The sequence below is a fragment of the Argentina anserina genome, chromosome 2 (genome assembly GCF_933775445.1).
Source record: "Argentina anserina chromosome 2, drPotAnse1.1, whole genome shotgun sequence".
NCBI classification, from domain to species: domain Eukaryota; kingdom Viridiplantae; phylum Streptophyta; class Magnoliopsida; order Rosales; family Rosaceae; genus Argentina; species Argentina anserina.
Window position 1 is genome coordinate 23,969,010 of NC_065873.1, and position 21,458 is coordinate 23,990,467.

At 39.4% G+C, this 21,458-nt stretch overlaps 3 protein-coding genes and 1 non-coding gene across 4 annotated transcripts; 3 read left to right on the forward strand and 1 right to left on the reverse strand.

Moving 5' to 3' along the window:
* Positions 1–3,817: 3,817 nt before the first annotated feature.
* On the forward strand, positions 3,818–4,699 carry LOC126784217 (uncharacterized). Its single transcript, XM_050509701.1, has one exon. It carries the CDS (start codon positions 3,818–3,820, stop codon positions 4,697–4,699), a length of 882 nt encoding a protein of 293 aa, XP_050365658.1.
* Positions 4,700–5,871: 1,172 nt separating this feature from the next.
* Positions 5,872–8,057, forward strand: LOC126784218 (probable L-type lectin-domain containing receptor kinase S.5). Its single transcript, XM_050509702.1, has 3 exons — positions 5,872–6,166; positions 6,294–7,043; positions 7,237–8,057. The coding sequence occupies exons 1-3, from the start codon at positions 5,872–5,874 to the stop codon at positions 8,055–8,057; spliced, it is 1,866 nt and encodes a 621-aa protein (XP_050365659.1).
* A 117-nt stretch (positions 8,058–8,174) lies between these two features.
* Positions 8,175–8,246, reverse strand: TRNAG-UCC (transfer RNA glycine (anticodon UCC)). Its single transcript has one exon. It is a non-coding gene; the product is annotated as a tRNA-Gly (tRNA).
* Positions 8,247–17,180: 8,934 nt separating this feature from the next.
* LOC126783388 (probable sugar phosphate/phosphate translocator At5g25400) lies at positions 17,181–18,317 on the forward strand. Its single transcript, XM_050508848.1, has one exon. The coding sequence runs from the start codon at positions 17,230–17,232 to the stop codon at positions 18,262–18,264; it is 1,035 nt and encodes a 344-aa protein (XP_050364805.1). The 5' UTR covers positions 17,181–17,229; the 3' UTR covers positions 18,265–18,317.
* Positions 18,318–21,458: the final 3,141 nt, after the last annotated feature.

The following is a 21,458-nucleotide window of genomic DNA, read 5'->3' on the forward strand; positions in this document are numbered from 1 at the left end:
TGCAGATCTGTTATATACATGCTAGCTTCTTGTTAATATGGAGAATACATGATTGATATGCACATGTGCTATTAATTTGGCTGCTTCCATGTTTTGGTAGTGCATGGCATTGTTTTATTGTAAGTTGTAACCTTGTCCTCCCCTTTTTATTAATAAGTAAATATATTATAAGGCGAGACATGCAGAAGAAGAAATACCGTACTGATAGAACAAATGCTAACAGGGAAATTTGATGTGCTTGTTTGAAAAAAAATATCTGATGATACGATATTTTTGGATTCACTAATTACTCATGATCAGTCAGTTTGTTATCGTAGCTTAATTACTTTTTCTTCATAATTGAAAAATCCTACATTAAAGAAAAGATTGCATTTTTGAGCTGCGCCAGTTATATATTTTTGAATCCAGAAACCCACTGGATGTCATGCATGGATTCGATTTTCACTATAGAGAGATATCCTGGAGGGGGATAATGACTTTAAATCTGAAAGGGAGATACTCAAAATGCACGTCCAGATTATATGATGTCATTATTACCTTCCCGGCTCTCCGTCCCTAAGGCAAATACCTCTAGGCAAACCAATCAAAACTTGTAAAACTTCATGTTTTCTAACATTGTCCTTTATTAAGGTGAAACGATGTGTGGTGTTCTTGATGATGTTTAGTTTGACGAGCTTAATATTATACAAGATGTGCTCAACCAAGAGATGTGTGCTACTTCTAATGTAGCTTACGGTATGTTCTGACATGATTACTTCTCATATACCCTATGAAACACGGACGCGCCATTTGGGTCGCGTCTCCGACACGGGCACGGACACGTTTGGACACGCGAACTGACTTTGGACATGGCTCGGACACGATGCAATACGTAATAGACACGCGAGTATCTGAATCGGACATGCGAGTATTCGCATAGGACACGCGGACACACAACAACTCATGATTAAAGAGAAAGTGCTTATGGTGAGATTCAAACATTGGTCATCCAAGGCACCCAACAACTTCTCAACCATTCCAACAGATTCCGTTTTTGTTATATTTATGCACACTTTAATATATATAAGGAGAGAAACTCGTGATAAAAATAAGAATGTTTGTGGTGGGATTCAAACCTTGGTTATCCAAGGTACTAATCAAGTCCTTAGTCATTCCAACAAGTTATGTTTACTTCATTTTAATGCACACTTTGACATATATATATATCTAAATACTTTCCTATAAAAAAATTAAATAAATATATATATATATATATTAAAAATAATATTTAATTAACGTGTCCACCACGTGTCCGTGTCTAAAAAAAATTCTATATGCCGTGTCGTATCAAATCGTGTCCAATACGGACACTCGTATCCATGTATGTGCTACTTAACATATACCTAAACATCCATTTTAAGTTCTGAACCTGTCGCCACGTGGTGGAGCTACCGGCCCCTACAGAATTGTCTCTAGCTCTAAAGTGAGCACTCGAACATACCACGTGGCTGGTAGGCAAGAACCGTTAGATAGTTATCTCCTTTTAAACATAGCTTCTTGGTATACATTTAACGGTTCTTCTTTACCAACCACGTGGTTCGTTTGCCCAACACATGTATTATTCCTTAATTTAAGTATTAAAACACGAGAGTGTATTCCGTGTTTCAACGGTGTTTGAGCACCAACAACACGTGCTCAGACACGTGACTCTTTATAATTCTTCGTCAGCCACCGTAAACCTAGACCCGAACATCCCCCAACAGAACCCATGGCTTCAAACCCATCTTTGCTCCATCATCTTATCGCCAGTTCACCACCCACTCACTCCTTTCAAGCGACGACTGTTTGTGCTCCGGCAGAGAATATAGCAAAATCAATGCCCGAAATCTAGCCGAGAGAAAAAGAAATTCACGACCTAAGTGCGGTGCTGGTAAAGCACAAAAAGAGAAAAATCTAGATTAGAGCTCTGATTTGAGAAATTAAAGAGCAAAAAGATCCAGAATCCAAGAGGATAGTCAAGAGATTACCAAGAAGGATGGAAAAAGGTCGCCGGAATTTCATTTTGTCGCCGAGAATTTGGAATCTTCCAATCTGCATCTAAATAAGTTTTTCTGAAACTTGTTTAAATCATACATGTATGGCATGGGTTTTAAAGAGGAAAAAGAGAAGAATTAAATTATTAACAAACTACTAAAAAGTACCAAACAAAAATTTAGTTTATAATAACTCACTAAATTTGATAAAACAAATAAGAACCAAATGATGGCAAGTTGTCACATGTCATAAAATATTTTACTTTTTTACCCCTATTTGACCCATAGTGTTTGCTATTATCAATGGAGATGTTATATGCTACTGTCGATTATGAAAACTAACTGCTACTATCGAGTTAAAAACTAGCTGCTACTGTCGACTTGGAAGACACCTGTTATTGTCGACTTGGAATGTATCTACTACTGTCGATTATAAATCTAGTTGCTACTGTCGACTGAAAAACTAATTGCTACTGTGGTTTTTGGTGAGTAAAGTTTGAAATTTCAAAATTTCTTGAAACATATGCAAATGATACTTAAATGAAAGCCCATGACATAATGAATAACTTTATATATTGGCACACCTCCAAATTACTGGTGGTTTGGCCGGAAAACTTAAATTTACCAGAAAAAACTAAAAAATGAGGAGAGAAATTTGTTAGATCTATGAGTGACATTTTGTATTTTTCACGAAAAATAAAGGTATTTTAGATATTTTTGCATTAATTAATTAGTTTTTTTATACTTATTTTTTAGGTTTGGACTTATGTCCTGATTTGTATAAGAAAATATGAAAAATGAGTTTTTAGTTAATCCAAATGTGGTCTAGTACCATTAAGTAATTTTCTATTAAATTATGATGGTTGTGTGGCCTAGGGTGACCGGGCGGCGTCGACGGACGGCAACAAAGGCGTGGCGGTTCGTCTGAGTGTAGAGAGAAGAACGATGCTCGCGAGGGTGAATGTCAACTTAGGTTTGACAGTTAAACAAACTGATGACATTCTTTAGTAAAGAAAACGATCTGATGGCTGTGAAAAGTCTTCATAGATTGATGGCTGGGATTGCCTAGATTTGGTTAAAATATTAGACGGTGCTCAAGCACCGTGGTGCATACAATCGTCTTCCTTAAAACACCTTTTGAACATCCTATATATGAGCGTGCCAATTCAATGCTTCAAATTTGGGAGTTTACAATAATTGTATCTAACGATAGTTTCCCTAGCAGACAAGACTTCAATCTATATGTACATAAAATATAATTTTGACGGCTAAAATATGACCGGAGACAATCACACACTAAAATCTAGTAAGCTACACATAAAGATTAAGAAGATCTAACTAATAAAATTTATATATCACCTAAACTTGTGAATAGACTCATTTAGAGGGAAATGCAACTGCTTTTTCAAATAACCAAACTAATGGCACAAATGAAAGTTAACTTCCTACCACAGGTTCTTAAAACGCATGTCCAGAAGGAAAACCGTAAGAGCAAAATCTATAAACACTTACCTTCTGGCGTAGATACCATAATGGCAGGTGAATTCACAGGAAGTGTTAATAAATAACCTCCTATAGGCACATTATCTGAAAAGTTGAAATTCAAATTTTTGCCTGATGTGATTCTGTGTGCCAGAAAACTTACCTTATGTGATGATCAATTAATTGGCTGTATACACAGAATCTAATTGTAAGTTCTATGTGATTTGAGCAAAAAAAAAAAAAATCTATCCACTATATAAATGCCCACCCAACAGCTTACTAATTCTCATTGTCTGTTCTTCAAACACACTGTTAGTCCCAAAATGAGTACCTTCACTAATACTGTCACTGAAGGGGAGCTTCATATGTTTCACAAGATCGATCGAGAGATGTTCTCCCAATTGGTCTTGAGCCTCATGCGTGCCCCAGCTGAATCCCTTCTAGTGATGGCCTTATGGCTATGGATGGAAAAGGACTGCCCCAACATCATAGTCAAGATGTTGAAGCTTGGGAACATCATTGTCAATGCCCTGGTTGATGAAGCTGTGCTTTGTTTAAGGTGTCTGGACTGCAGTATTAGTAACAGTACTATTTTATGTCTAGTGTCAAATAACGGTGCAATGGTCCTCAGCTCTAGGCTCATGCAGAAGGAAATCTCACTCCAAATGTTCATTCAAAACAGATACACAATAATATGTGGGGTAAAGAATTATCTCACTAATGTTTGTGCTCGAATTTTCACTGATATTTTGCAGAGGGTTTTGCTCGGTACAAATCCAATACTATCACAGTTTACTCATCCACAGCAGCCCCTTCTGATTCCGGGATTTCCACATCCAGTGTTTGGTGCCCTCAATATAATTCCGGGATCTGTTGCAAACTTCACTCCCACAGGGGGAATATGGGGATGGAAGCCATCTATTGAATTATCTGTTGATGACAAGACTATGTTTCTAACATTCTCAAGGGGGTTTCATGTGACAGTGGAAGAAGTGAAGCATCTTTTTTCAAATGTTCTTGGGATGGAGAAGTGTGTTGAAGATGTGGACATGGAAGATGTTCCTTCTGATGAACAACCACTGTATGCTAAAATGGTGTTATCTTCTGTCACACTTGTTGACAAGATATTGAAAGGGAATCGTGTCGCCAAGTTTCGGATTAATGGCAAGCACATCTGGGCACGAAAATATGAACGCCGAGATTAGATGAAAGATGATTAATAAGATCCAGTACTACTCTGACTTCAACAATGTAAGAGTTTGGTTGTCAATAGAGAAGTACTAATGTAGACACATTCAGATGAGAATGAATAATATGGACTACAGATAGTCTTTAAAATGCCTTTTTTTTTTTCTGAGATGTGTTTCCTATTTTACGCTCGTATACATTTTCTGGACGAAGATAACTTACGATATTTAGCAGCTCTCATTTAATAGTGTGCATGCATGTCTTCGTGCATCTTAACTTTGCTGGACGATAATAAATTATTAATGCCGGAATATTTATAAAAGGAATTTCCACCTTATCCGTTGATTCAAGAAAAAAAAAGAATCTCCACTTTTTAATGAGGATAGAATCTTCTATTATTCCACATAATGACAACTGTATTATGCATAGCTCAAGAGCTAATGAGAAATCGTTTTCCTTTTTTTTTTAATACATCGTTTTGATGTCATGACTTGCAACTCAAGTTTGATATCAATGTGGTAACCCTTGTACTCATATCTATATTGCCTTTAATCTTGAATTCTGATACAAGTCAAGTATATATCACTATGCATACGGTGAATTTGGGGGGATGTTCTTTTCGATCAGCTGCAATCACAATAATTTGATTGTTAACTTGTTCTACTTCTTAGTAAGATTAGAAAGGAGTTTTGTCTCGCTGGACAAAGTTGCACTAATTTTCCTTGGTTCTAAACATGTACATCATAATGCAAGTCAACTCCTGCTAGATAAGGCCACCACAATACAAACCATGGCATCCGTATTTACAACAATCCATAATATCCATTACCCAAAACTCCAGTCAAAGATTAGCGTACGTTGACACAAAATTAAGTTAAAAAAAAAACAGCAACTAAGAACAACCTAAATTTCAAACAGATCAGTAGTAGTGGTCAAATGAGACATAGAATATCTTATACAAGAGTAACCTTTGTTTACATCACCTATATATATGCACATATGATAATCCGCTTTGTTTAATTTAGGTTGTTGCTCTCATCTACAGACTACAACCATGCTTATTATTCCACTGCTCTTCTCTACATTTCTTCTTATTCACAATAACCAAGCATTTCTGAGTGATTCCATCAGTTTCTCCTTCCCCACCTTCACTCCCCAAAGTTGCAGCAGTGAAGGTAAATTACTATGCATGGGATCAGTGACTTCAGGTGAAGGATATTTGAGTCTCACACCAGAGCAACAAGAGAGCAACACAAGTTCGCCAACGGATTTACCGTTATACAAAGTTGGGAGGGTTTTGTATCGGCACCCAGTTCCGGTATGGTCCTCTTATTTCTCCACAACCTTCACTATCAGGATTTCAGCTTTCTCAAATACAACTGGCTCTGGAGATGGAATGGCCTTTGTTTTTGCTCAGGATAGTCGTCCTTCTCCACCTGATAGCTATGGCTCCTTTCTTGGACTCCTAGACAGATCAACAGAAGGTAATTATTTACAAATTAACATTGTTCTGGATTTAGCTCTTTAGGACGATATTTCGTAAATCGTAATCACGTTATGTGACCATTACATTGATCTTTTCTCAAATTTTTGAAACTTTCTAAATATCAGGTGGGGTGATTAAGCAGTTGGGAATTGAGCTGGACACTTTCATGAACCATGAGTTTGATCCAGATGACAATCACATTGCCATCGACACAACAAGCGTTATGAACCCAGTTGCAATACAGAGTCTCACTAGTTCAGGCATCAACCTCAAGAGTGGAAGAGACATCAAGTTCACTATTGAGTATGATGGTTGGAACCAGATCCTCCATGTTTCAGCTGGCTACTCTGAGAACCCACTGGTCACCATCTTAAACTATTCAATCTCCATGCTTGACAGCACTGTTCCGAGCTCCGTGTATGTTGGTTTCACAGGATCTACTGGAACTCTGCCTGAGAGCCACCAAGTCCGTGATTGGGTTTTTACCTCCCTTCCGTTGCCGAATCCTAGCCCTCCTAGGAATGACAATGGGCAGAAGAGAAAGACCAGGAACATTTGGGTTGTTGATGTTCCTGCTTTTCTGTGCGTGTTGGTTCTGATTGCCTTTACTTACCCTTTTATTATGAGAGTTGTGAAGAGAAATCGCTGCGGTGGGAACGAGAGAGATGACATAGAAAGCAGGACAAGAAAAGCTGTAAATGCCCCTAAAATGTTTAGTTACAAGGAGATTTCAAGGGCCACCCAGGACTTCAGCAAGGAAAATCTAATCGGGGCAGGTGCATTTGGAGTTGTATACAAAGGCATCATACCAGATGGCCTGGATGTTCCTCCTAAAACTATTGCTGTCAAGAGGATCACAGCAACCTCCAAACAAGGTATAGTCAGCTCTGTTCTGAGTTCTTACTGCAATTTTCTTTGCCTGAAACAGACATTAATCAACCATCTTTTCAGTAATCATGAATATAATCATATAGTTAGTATCGGTCAAATTTTAAAGTATGCAGGTCCTCCAGTGCAAAAAAGTTCACTATCAAATTGTGCCTACTAACTTGTTCAAACGCATTACAGGGGAAAAAGAGTACTTTGCAGAAATATGCACAATTGGGCGGCTAAGGCACAAGAACATAGTACAACTCCAAGGCTGGTGTAACGAAAACGAAAATCGCTGCTTAATCTATGAATACATGCCTAATGGAAGCCTCGACCGTTACATTGGAAAGGGCATCCTTGATTGGAAAACAAGGTACAATATCTTAACAGGCTTGGCATCCGCATTGCTCTACCTCCATGAAGAATGTGGCAACCCTGTGGTTCACAGAGACATTAAACCCAACAATGTGATGTTGGACTCTGATTACAACGCTCATCTAGGTGACTTTGGACTTGCAAGACTAATACTACAAGATCCCAAGTTTTCAATTCCCCTAGCTGGTACTCCCGGGTATTTGGCCCCGGAGGTGCTAGGGTTTGCTGGAAAAGCTACCCCGGAATCGGATGTCTATAGCTTCGGAATGGTAGTGCTGGAAGTGGTGTGTGGGAGAAGATCAAAGGGCATCTTCGACGACTATAGTTTAGTCGAAAATGTATGGAATTTGTACGCGAGAGACGAACTGCTAGAGTGTGTGGACCAAGTAGTGTTTGATGGGAAATTTGAAGAGGAACAAGTGAAGAGAACATTGATAGTTGGCCTTGCTTGCTTGCACACAGATTTTATGCTCAGGCCAAAGATAAGGAAGGTGGTGCAGATTTTGATGAACCCAAATGAGCCTCTACTGGATCTGCCAGATTCAAGGCCAAGGCCTAGTTCAGTATACCTATCAGTATCTTCATCTGCTCCCAGAACCACTAGTTTTGGCTCTGATGCCTCAACTAGTATCACCATGACATAAAATTCCTTGTATAAGAGGATTATTGAGGTTGCTTTTTGCAAATGCTGTAATTACTGTAGTGTGCAACTGTGTAACGAACAGTGGAAGTGTAAAAGTAAGGTCGTGAAAAATAATGGATGCGTCTGCCGGGAGTCGAACCCGGGTCTATTGCTTGGAAGGCAATTATCCTAACCGTTGGACTACAGACGCATGTAGTCATAGAGAAACAGAGACATTATTAAGAACTAGTTGCTAAAAAGAACTAGTTGCCCATTATAGAATCATTCTAAAAGCGTCAAGAGAAAGCTTGCATTGAAAATGATTGGAGTGAGAAACAGAGACTTAAAGATCTTGTGAAAGGTAACACCATCAATCAAAGACAAATATATGGTTGTACCATAACTCATGAATTATTTGTTTGGAGAATCAACACATGAATTATCGATACGGTCATGAATAGGATGCAGGGGGAGGCCATGGTGAAGGACTTTCTTCTGATGAAGCGCGCTATTGGTTCAGCTTGGACCATGCTACATTTTTCTTTCGGATAATAGTTGGGTGGCATAACAAAACCAATATATAGTAGAAGCATGATCTAGTTCTTAATCCCTTTTGTTTGGTATGTATAGTTAGTAGGGTTCTCTGATGCATGAATTATTGTCCATGGTCGATTAGTGATTAAATTTGAATTGATTCGTTTTTCACCTTAAAACTCTTGTGTTTAGACCAGACGATGATTGATCAAAATGCTTAATTTGAAGATATAGAGAGAGGTAGCATACTCGGGGCTTTCAATGCGAGTGTCATCTTTGCTTGCATGGTTGTACACTTGTAGCTGCATGAGATATCTTTTTCACCTTTTCTTATGTGTTGGCCTCTGTTTACAAGAGCTGACGATCGAGTATTTACTTTGCCATGCATATATATGTCTGCTGCTGTTTGATTTAGGAATTAGCTGGTAAACCCATTGATCATACCGCAGAGTTGTTTAGCTGTCCAAACCCTGCTTCGAGTCAAATTGAACATGAACAAGGAATTGAAGCAAAATTGCTTTTGTTGTAGACTTGTAGGCAGCCAACCACCAGGGAAAACAGTCAATTCGCTAATTGACACTATTTGATTTTGGAAAGCTTGGATACATAGGGGCTAGTTATGGGAGCCTATTCTCGCAACTTCTTCACATGCCTGTAAATAGTGGGCGAAATGATACGTAATGGTTGTTCATCTTATCGTTGTACTTGTATCCCCTAGATTAGTCGTAAGACATTTTTTTTTAAAGTGTAATATAATAAAATTTTGTAAAATTGCGAAAGTGTTCCGGGAGAATTATTATTCTACCCTTATGTGTGTCTTAGCCTTATAGGTTTCCTGTTAGGAGATAGATTAGCATCTCCATAATAGATTAGGACTCCGAATCCTACGGGATTGTGGTTTTGTAAATGCCTATATATAGGCCACCATATCATTCAATAATACACAATTATTTCATCCTGAAACACGTTATCAGCACGTTGCTCTAAAACCCTGAACTTTTAGAGCCCTAGAAATTTTTTCTCTTCTCCACCGCCGGCCACTGTCGTCTCCGGCCTCCGACATCTTCCCGTCGACGTTCCTCGTCGGCACAGCCCCTGCTCGCCGTCGCTGCAGCCCCCCTGCTACCTCTGCAGCCCCGCGCGCAGCCCCTGCATGCTGCCCCCGCAGCCCCGCGCGCAGCCCCTGCATGCTGCCCCCGCAACGCAGCCCTGCATGCACGCACGCAGCCCCGCACGCAGCCCTGCACGCTGCCCCTGCACGTAGCCTCTGCAGCCCCGCAGGGTCTCTTCCGCATTCGCTCCGCAAAAACATCTTTTTGCCCCGCAAGACCCCGCATCAGAGGATTCAAAATTGCTCCTCCCGCATATCTACGCAAGAAACACGTACTGCACAAGCAAACTCTTCGCCCAAGAGAAGCTACTCTCGTCTTCTCTACCCTTTTGGGCCTATGGCCTGCCGAGCACAATAGCCATTTGGGCTTCATACTATATTTTCTTCTCCTTTTCCTTTTTCCTATTTCATTATTTCACTGTTCATTGGCACGTTTTTTATTTCTAACGATATTTCACATGCTCGTATAGGAAAAATCATTGCTCGTCGTACTATGGTGATGACATTCATGCCGCGATGGACGATACTTTTGCCATCTACATACGATTTCGATCGTATCCTCCCAAGATTTTTATGTCATCGGACGAAGATCGAAAAAAGAATTCAACAAGCAACTTCATGCATGACGATCGATTTGCAGAGCAATTTACTTATATGCGGTCTATTTGGCAGACCAACAAGTATGTTTTTCTTAAAGTTGCTGCTTTTGAAGATATATATATAAATTATCGGGCGCTATTAGCCTTTTTCATGTCTTCTTTTCCGGCCTTTCTTATAACGCCGATGAGACCAAAGAGGGATATGATTCCCCTCTTGGTCGACGTTTTTCGTGTGACGGTCCTGGGGGAGTCACGTTATTATTTAAAAAGGAAGATATCGATTTCGTGTGGTCGCCTGAGTGCACCGCTGTTTTGGGTGCGATCATGAGAATCGCCGATATGCATCGATTATTTTGTGACCATATACATCACAACCCTTCTAATTCCGGTTACATACTTGAATATTTCGATTATTCGAAACCTATACAACCCTCGTTTCTTATGGATGCGTCGTCATCGCGACTGTTATTTGAATGTTTGAGTTTTCTTAAACTCATGTCTATAAACGATAATCCCAAGGTCTACGTACTCATTTATTTGAGTTGATTCATTACTCTGATGCAGCACTATTTGCTGACAAAAGATCCCAAAAATAAAGAATTCTATGGGACACACTTAAAGTGATTTAATGAACGTCTATGACGTTGTATTATCAGAGTTGACCTTGATGCATACTCCACATCCAAGAAACGCATCCCATTTTTGGCACCTGTATTTTTTTTCTTGAGGGAATTTTGGAGATGGAAAAGTAACATTCTTCCATTCTCAAGTAAGCAAACATTTTTGAGCCTCAGGCTAAGGCTTCGCCCGATCCGATATGCAAGATTTTGTTGCTACGGACTTTTGATTAGTCAATATATTTTGACTATGTTTTCTGCTTACTATTTTTCAAGTATGACGTTTGCATTGCCATGTTTCTTGTTCGACTTTAGCTTAAGTCGTCTATTGGAATTGGAAGTTTGGTTGTGTTGTATTAAATATTGGCATATTCTATAAAATTTCTCGTCTTTCTTGGACTCGTGAGAATTTTATTTGCCTTGGCTTAGCATGCACGGTCAACGTTTGCAACTCACGTGGTTTTTAAATTGGCCGCTTTTGGGTTACATGGGACCCCAATAGCACTACATTGTGATTTTGGACCTTGAAATTTGGAAAACGGACCTCGGAACGTCAAAATTGACGTCGTTTTTCCCAGTTACTGTTCCGGCGTTTCCGAAACGTTTTCCGGCGTTTTACTGGCGTATTCGCCGCCTTCCGGCCATTTGCCGGCGTTTCCGACACCGCCATCCGGTTCCGGACGGCGTTACCTGTCAGACCGGAAGTTACGACCTCCATACCGGCCGGATTTCCGGCAATCGGTGCCGCCGGCTTCCGACGAGTTTTTCCGACGTTTTTTTTTTCGTCGTTTCTCGTCATTTTTCCGGCATATCTCAGCAGTTCTTGCTGCCATGTTTTCCTAGTCCAAAATTTCACCCGGTTTTGAGTTATATTGACATGGTTTTCCGGTTTTCTCCAAGTCGTTTCATAGCTCAAATGATTTTATTATTATTGGTGACCACCCGCACCAAATGGAAGGTTTTCCACCGTAATTGTTTGGTATTCAACTGCTCTAATACCATGTTTTTCCAACTCTTAAGTTGAAGAATGTAGTTCTATTGCCATGTGATACATTCGATGGGATTGCCATTTGTTTCAATCCCCTCTCTTACAATATCCTACGGCGTATTGTGTAGAGAAGTTCACCGCGTCGTTGACTCTCTTAATCTTCATTTTGAGAATGTCCGCCGTGAAATCGAGTGTCTTGCTAATTGCGTAACCACCCACACTGTCCTACGGCGCAGGTAGTTGTTTTACGGATCTCGTGCGGAGATTGTGTTGTATATCTTCGTGCCTTGCTAAGTTTTAAAGGCCATTCATGCCAATGATGGATTTTCATCTTGATATATGTGTTAAGAATGGAGAGGAATAAATCTGTTTGATTTCATTGACAGTATCTTTTTCAAGCTTCGACAGTAGCTTTGTTAGCTTGCAGACATAGTTTTGTTTGCCTGCAGCAGTAGTTTATGTAACTCAAGATTCTTTGAATCATGGGTTCGGTTTTACTGTCTTCTCGGTTTTGACATGATCGTTTTTTGGTCATTTTGAACAAGATATGATGATTCGAGTTCTTTGAAATTCACATTATCATCTATTTTTCATGTTCACGAAGCGATTGGAGGACCACCTCACCCATGCTCCACACGGTGAGGCCGAGCCTGCCTATTTCGGCGGCTCCATGGCATTAAGGCCGTTGGTGGCGGCATCCCCTCCTTCACAGGAGCTTGTGATGCCTCCCGTGTCTTCTAATGCCTCCATGACAATCTCTGATGCCAATCGCTTATTTTGCAAAGCTTGTTCTTTTGCTAGATTTCAAGGAAGTCCTTATTTACTAAGGCTCCAACCGAGAACATTCCATTCTTACAAAGTATTTAAAGTGACATTAGTGGACCCTATCCAACCGAATACGGACATTTTTTGGTATTTTTATGGTATAGGTTAAGAGCATCGACGCGTTGGTCACACGTCGCTTTGCTTTCCACAAGAAACGCTGCATTCGCTAAAGTTTTTAGCTATGATCATCATACTAAGGGCTCACCACCCTTCCCACCATCTCAAATCTATTTGATTGGATACCGTTGGAGAGTTCACCTCCACGACTTTGATGATTTCATTTTGCATATCTACTGGGATCGTCGTTGAACATATTATTCCTCATGTTCATTCACTTTCCTCATGTTCATTCACTGCACGATCTAGCAGAGCTCGGACTTGGTTATGGGTACTAACCTGCCAATTTTTGCATGGAGATATGTAATGATGTTGCATGCAATGACACTTATTCGTTTCAGACCCACAACTTGCCAAGCGTTTAGTGCGTACCAGATGGTTACTGGATACGATCCCAACGTTCTTTTCCTTAAACGCCTATTTGGTTAAAGTTGTTTATGTGCCTCTATTGTAGTTATCTCAATGGGTCTACTTGAAACGATTAAGTATTCTGGTTGGTTATGATTTATGAATCACCAACACTTGTCCGCTATTTCCAATCTACAACCGTTGATCTCTATCCTGCGATATTAGCAGACGGTCACTTTGATGAGACATACTTCCCGTCGTTAGGGGGAGATATGGAATGCTCCCATTCCGGTTTTAACGCTAGGAATTGACGTGGTGTGGCACTATGTCTCATTAAGATCTTGCACTACTCAAAGTGAGCAAATGTGCAACGCATTATCGACCTCCAGAAAGTCAAAGATTCGATGCTCAATGAATTTACCGATATTGCGAAAGTGACGAGATCGCACATAAATGCTGTGATGTGCCGGGAAGGTTGGAACTCTCAGAATATGAGAGAATTTCATATGACCTGGTCCTAGCACCGTTGGCACCATCCCTGACAGTGGGAAGGAAGCCGGCGATGGCACCATCGTACGCTGTGGTGTTGTCGGCGCCCGTGTCATTGCACCACAAAACAAGGGCGGCAAACGCAAAGATTGACTAGTAAGGGTCATAGCTTCGGTCTTGGCTCATGCCTAGATGAGGGGGAGACCATTATTCTCTGGTATCAAAACTAGAAAGAAGCGAAGTGCGTAGGCACAAGTATTTCGCCCATCATCAAGAGATATTCTCTAAACATGTGTATCAACTAAGTTTCTGTGGGACGCTACAGACTCCTTTTGTTGATGTTAGAGAAGAATAGAAATCTCACGAATTAATCATATACAGCGCGCGCGTGTTTAATGTATTGATCTCCCATGATTGATGATGTATTCGCTTATGCCCTTATTCCGTTGTAAATCATCAACGATGAGTAACTTGACCGAAGTGGAAAGAATCAATATAGGCTGAACTAGACTTGTTATGTTGGTCGTTGTTCGTAAGTGTAATGAGAAAGATGAAGTCATGCAATATATGCAGGACTTATGGCGCAAATATTGTCTCATTATCCTAGTATTGAATACGATGAGTTATATTCTCTCGTTATGGACATAATTGCTTTCCGCTACTTGATCAGTAGTAGTGTCCATGAAAACTGATTTGCAGCATATGATAGTGGTCATAGAATATCTGTAAAGGGATCTTGACGCAGATATGAGAGTGCCCGAGGGACTTTAAATGCCTCTAGACCACGGAGAGATTATGTAATCAGATTGCGACGTTCGAGAGAACGTAGTACAATTGGTTGCAAGAACTCATACCCATATGTGTTCATATAAAACTAATTCTTGATTCTCTATTCCGTCTAAGTATAGATGATGAAGAGATTCAATGAGCTATACATTCATACATGCTAGTGTTGTTGGGACACTATTGCTTTCATTATGACGTGATTAACTATGCGCCTATGCATTGTCATTGGACTTGCATTGCTTCTTTGACATGGGTTTAGTTCTACACTTAGTGAACCAACACAAATCCTATCCACACCAACGCCGCCAGCAGCTCCAGCAACATCAACGTACGCCTTGGTGTAGCAGTCGACACTGGTAGCGTAGAGGATGCGTACGGTTCCGTCTTGGACCAAAATCAGTCCTTCATTGGTCCATTCCCCCATTCTTTTCGCGAAAGACACATTAAATATGACAAATCAGAATCTGTTTAGTTTCGTAGGTCAACTTCAACGAGACCTACAAGACAGCTCGCTCGATTAAATATGGTGAAATTGGTACCGTTGGAAAGACCTATGTGTTTACTTTCTAGGGACACCAACCATTTGTTCATAGCTATCATATTGAGTGAGTTATGGCCGTTTTAGCAAAGTAGGACAGTCCTGTCTGGAAATTTGCAAGTCAGTCAACTTCGACAGAGCATTGTGAACTGCTCCGATCGGATGAGGTTGTGAACCTTATGTCACTGGAAAGCCACGGGTGTCTACTTTTCAGAACATTTTACGGTTCGCTGATACCTATTTTGACGAAGAAGTTATCGCCGTTTAAGTGAGTGAAGGTCATTCTACCCGAGAATCTGATTTTCATTGCAAACTCTTGTTTTGAGTTGTTATGCAATCTTGTTTCCTATGATCTAAGTTTGGCTAAGTATAGCATGAATGATCTAAGGATGTGTGGCTAGATTAATGATTAATCATTAGCCGAAGACTACGTTTGAGAAGCATGTAATGAACGTTGTATACGTTGTTCTTTGTACTCCATGATTATGGCACTAATCAGGGGGAGTTGTTTCGTAGACTTCAGGGGGAGTCTAGCTCACATGATGCTATCAAATGTAGACGGTGCGTTGTACTCTTTTTCCCTTCGATCAAGCTTTTGTTTTTACCCAAGAGGTTTTTATTTTGCTTGACAAGGTTTTTACCGAGGCAACGATATGTGCACCATGCAACCTAGGCATGCGACACAAGGGGGAGTGTTCCGGGAGAATTACTATTCTACCCTTATGTGTGTCTTAGCCTAATAGGTTTCCTGTTAGGAGATAGATTAGCATCTCCATAATAGATTAGGACTCCGAATCCTACGGGATTGTGGTTTTGTAAATGCCATATCATTCAATAATACACAATTATTTCATCCTGAAACAGAAAGTTTTGGGGGGGGGGGTAAGGATATGGTGTGTTGATGGCTCGGCATGGATTAAAACGTTGAAATGATGAAAATTTCACGTAAAGAAAAGACACAACAATATAAGAGATATAAGTGTTTCAACTCTTTCTAATAATATCAAGGCGTTAGAGTGTGAACATCAAAGTGGTTAAATTTAGACAAAACCAATACTATACATAGAATTAGACCACACAGAATTACGCTAATCACACAAGAAAATCCCCATATTACTAACTCCTCATTGCAAATTATGCAAAGTCCTTCCACAAAATCCTACCAAAGTAAAGAAAAATAAACTACATTTTATATTCATACCTCTAAAACAGTATTTAGATCTCTTTACTTAATAGACCTCCATTTTACTTTTATAGATACATAAAATACTATTTAGACCTCCAAAATTTTCTTAAAATGCCCATTATCTAATTTGATATGTCAAATCATACTATTATCTATTAATTTATTTCATACTCAATTTCAAATTCATTTATTATATATAACTCGAACAATGCAGCATAATAATCACACAAACTATCTTCTCAAATTAATTTGATCACTCTTCCACTCGTTTTCTAAATTTATAATAAATTTAGAAACTATATTTTTCATTCATTGATAGTAACATCAACATATATAAATATTTTAACATCTAATTAACGAGTTTTTTTTATCAACGTATATGAAATATTTTAACCTCTAATGAATGAGTTTTATTTTTTTTGGCTCAAATCGACGTTTATGAGAAATTCTATATAGTTTATACATTAAATCGTCCACATTCAATTTAATGTTTATCAATTACATGAAATTTTTAATTAATGATGTTTATAAAAAAAGAAGGTAATCAATTAAATCATTTAATGCAATTTGATATCCAATTTTGGATTGTCTAGCAATAAATATAAAAGATAATTCTTCTTATATTTTTATTGTTATATATATTTTTAGTTATTTTATATGCATTGACTAAGTCAAAATTATTTAAAAAAAATAGAGGTCCAAGTAACATCTTAGAAGATATGAATAGAAGGTCCATATAAAAATTCTCTAACAATATGATCAAACAAGACAAAAGCTTTAAGAATTTAAGAAAAAATGATGGAAAATTGGAAAAACCCTATAAGAAGCCCAAATACCCATAAAAAAAACCCCCACAATGCCCACTTTCCCCGTTTTCCACACATAAAAAACCTCCACATCACTACAATCCAGCTCTCACTCCCAACTCAACCCCCTTCTCTGATCACAGTCTCTCTTTCTGACCCCTTCTTCCTCCTCCTCCTCCACCCTTCTCTCACCTTAAACCTCCCCTCACCTCCCACCACCGCTCCTCCTCCACCTCCGTTTCCCCAGAAAATGGGCAAAGGTGGCTCCCTCAGCGAAGGCGTCATCAAGAAGATCCTCCTCTCCTACACCTACGTCGCCATATGGATCTTCCTCAGCTTCACCGTCATCGTCTACAACAAGTACATCCTCGACAAGAAGATGTACAACTGGCCCTTCCCCGTCTCCCTCACCATGATCCACATGTCCTTCTGCGCCGCCCTCGCCTTCCTCCTCGTCCGCGTCTTCAAGCTCGTCGACCCCATCACCATGTCCCGCGACGTCTACCTCTCATCCGTCGTCCCCATCGGCGCCCTCTACTCCCTCTCCCTCTGGCTCTCCAACTCCGCATACATCTACCTCTCCGTCTCCTTCATCCAAATGCTCAAGGCCCTCATGCCCGTCGCCGTCTACTCCATCGGCGTCTCCTTAAAAAAGGAGACCTTCAAGACTGACACCATGGTCAACATGCTCTCCATCTCCATCGGAGTCGCCATTGCCGCTTACGGTGAGGCCAGGTTCGACACGTGGGGTGTCATTCTGCAACTCGGCGCGGTTGTGTTCGAGGCCACCAGGCTTGTCTTGATCCAAATCTTGCTGACATCTAAAGGGATCACGTTGAACCCAATCACATCTTTGTACTACGTTGCACCATGTTGTTTGGCATTTCTTTTGGTGCCTTGGATCTACGTGGAGTACCCTACATTGAGGGACACGTCGAGTTTCCATTTCGATTACGTGATCTTCGGGACCAACTCGTTCTGTGCTTTTGCTTTGAATCTCGCTGTGTTCTTGCTCGTGGGGAAGACCTCGGCTTTGACGATGAATGTGGCTGGTGTGGTGAAAGATTGGCTCTTGATCGCCTTCTCATGGTCGGTGATCAAGGACACTGTGACCCCGATCAATCTGGTGGGTTATGGCCTTGCTTTCTTGGGGGTTGCTTATTACAATCACTCGAAGTTGCAGGCTCTGAAGGCGAAGGAGGCGCAGAAGAAGGTGCCTCAGGCGGATGAAGAGGCGAATAATAGGCTCTTGGAGGCTGAAGGTGATGGCCGGGAAGAGAAATGAGTCCCAAGAATTTGAGCTTCATTTGTTCCTAGTTGAGTTGGGAACATATTTGAGGTAGATTTTACGATAATAAGAGCATTGTTGGGTTAGAAGGTGGAAGAGCATAAAATGGGTTCGAATTGCGGGGCGAGAGGAACTTGATTTTGGTTCGGTTTTCTTTTGCTTCTTGATATGAAAATTCGGGTTTTGGTACGTTGTTCTAGATTTTGGTTTTTATTTGTTATGCTAGCTGTGGCTGTCCTTGTTTTTAGTACTCCCATTCTAGTAATGCTTGAGGATTTGAGATACACAACTATTGCTTATAGTGCCAATCATGTGTTTTTAGAAGAGGAAGAATCTCATATGCCTTATTTTTTGGGTTCCTCTTTTCATTTATGTTTTTGTAGAACTCCTTGTTATGAATTCATTATCATTGTGTCTATGGGATTGTTGTTGGTGGTAATTTGAAGGTGGCACTCGATCATCATTTAGTGTTTCTTCTCCACCATAGTCCATACTGGATTCATCTTTGTCAATACTATCAATAAGATTATTGAGACTTTAGAGATTGGACATAGTTGTGAAATGTAAAAGCGAAAAGGACAGATACTCATTTCAGTCAATTGTCCAGAAGTTGTAGCTAGCGGGACTTAATTTGAGTTGAGAATAATCATCATGGCCATAAAGAAGAACTTGCTAAATGCACTTTGAAATTGCCTACTTCAAATTATGGGCATTTACAGACTTGTGTCTTTGACTAGGACCATTTCCTATATGCTTTTACTGTAATAATTAAACCAACTTATTTTTACCTTCTATTATGAAGTTACTGAATTCACAAGATTTTATCTCTCATGATTATAAAACTTTACCATCTCATTCATTGATAAACGTTAATTAAAACGTCTATAATAAATAATGTAAAACACCATCGTTAGTATAGAATAAGCAGGGATCGTTCAGTCCGGAGAATTGAAGAGAACTCTAAACTTTTAGTATTAACAAATAATGAGGGATTTTAGATTGATTATTAACTACTAATGAAAATAAATTATAAATTACTATTTACATTATCGACTTTTCTTTAACAAACTTAAACCAAATTTACCATTACACCACATAATTACAAGTTCGAACATAACATGCATTCTAATTTGACTAATTACATACTTTTTAGACACCAATACAATTAGAGCCTCAGGGGATCATCTAATCATGTAAGATTTCAATTAATATTTAGATTGACTTAGGGCCTAATCTAAATTTGTATGCAATCGAATTCAATAACACTTAGAGTAGAAATCAAATAAGATAACATTTAAGCACTAAATCTTTGTTGAAGACATGTTTCATAAATGGCGTTACCCACCATGATTTCACATGCAAATTTCCAGAATTTTTACCACTTTTAATCAACACAAACCTATGTAGCACGGACACGGACACAGACATGCTTGGACACGCGCCAATACGGTCGGACACACGAACTGGAATTAGACACGCCTCGGATACATAAGGGACACGAGCTTGTCCACATTGGACACGAAACTTGAGGACACGAGTCTGGCGAAATCTTGATTCCAAGCTTCGATCATCGATGCAGATATTCGAAGAGGAGAATAATCACACGAATTGCTTAGTTCTGCAGCAAGAAAACAAAGCGAGACCAAATCTTGAAGATCACCAAAGCGAGACCAAACCGAAGATCGAAGAAGATCACCAAAGCGAGACCAAATCTTTGGAGAGTGCAGTCGCCGAAACCAGTCGAGTTCCGCAGATCTGGATCTGGAGACCTTCCGTTCAAACGAAGAGGCTGAGGTTGTGGCTTGGTTGTTGGGGCTACTGTCATCTTCAACCTCTGTCTCAGCTTTATTCCTCAGAGAAGAACCCAAAGACTTGTCCCTCCCAGCTGTTGTAGTTGTTGTCGCCGAAGATGCGAAAGACGAGGAAGAATATATCTTGGAGTTGTCTCGGAAGCTCTTGTTGTTTATTTTCTTGGAAGTTTTGTGGTGGTGGTAGAGAAACGACCAGAATCCATTTCTCTTTCTGGGGCTAAACTCATCAGCAACATCCATGAAATGACCCATCCTCGGCGTCGTGGTCGACTTGTTCCTCTTAAAAACCATATCCGCCGTGCGGCCATGACTATTCTCAGACCCATTGGCAGTCACCTTTTTCTTAAAGAACACGAAAACTAAAATTTAATTTTATTTAAAATAATATTTAACGTGTCCAAAACGTGTCTGTGTCCAACAAAAATTTCATTTGGCGTGTCCACGTATCGTATTGTGTCTAATACGGACACTCGTGTCCGTGTCCGTGCTTCATAGACACAAACCGAACCTACTTAGGGCATGATTCGATTTGTGTCAATATGGTTGATGAATCTAGCACTTAAACACAATCTTAAGGACTGCATTCAAATACTAAATTCATATGCACATATCAGAAAATTATCTAAAAATATGAGAAAGATGATTAGAACACAACAATAGAAATACAAAATCATTAATTATAGGAAACCATCAATTCAACAAAGAACCAAAAATCCAATAAAACAATCTGAAAATTTTGATTCTTAATACAAAACAATAATCCCACACAAACATCATACTACAATCTTCATAGACAAAATATCGTAGAAAATCAAAAATGAACAAACTCATTAAGAAGAGTTGCGAGAATCACACGTTGTATGAACCTTGGAGGTGTGTCTTCAATGGTGATTTCGGTGGAGATGAGACATAATGACTTGTTGTTTTGGTGAAGGATGTTTGAGGTAGTATTTTGGCAAAGGTTTGGCTCTTGAATGCAAATGAGAAGTGATATTATTTGAGAGGTGAAACCAGATATATATAGAGGAAAAAAGGAGGGTAGTTGCATCTTTCCTCATATTATAATGTCATGCTTTAATCCCTTAAATCATGTCATGTTTTATTCCATAAATCATGTCATGCTTTCATCCTTTAAATCATGTCATGTTTTAATCATTTAAATCATGTCATGTTTTATTTCCTAAATCATGTCATGTCTTATTCCCTAAATCATGTCATGTTTTATTTCCTAAATCATGTCATGTTTTATTCCCTAAATCATGTCATGTTTTATGTCTTTAATGATCATCTTCTATTTAGTTGTTGCATGACTTGGCTCCATCTCTTTTTCTTTAATTATCTCTCCAATCCAATCTGAAAATAAGAAAATAAAATCATAAG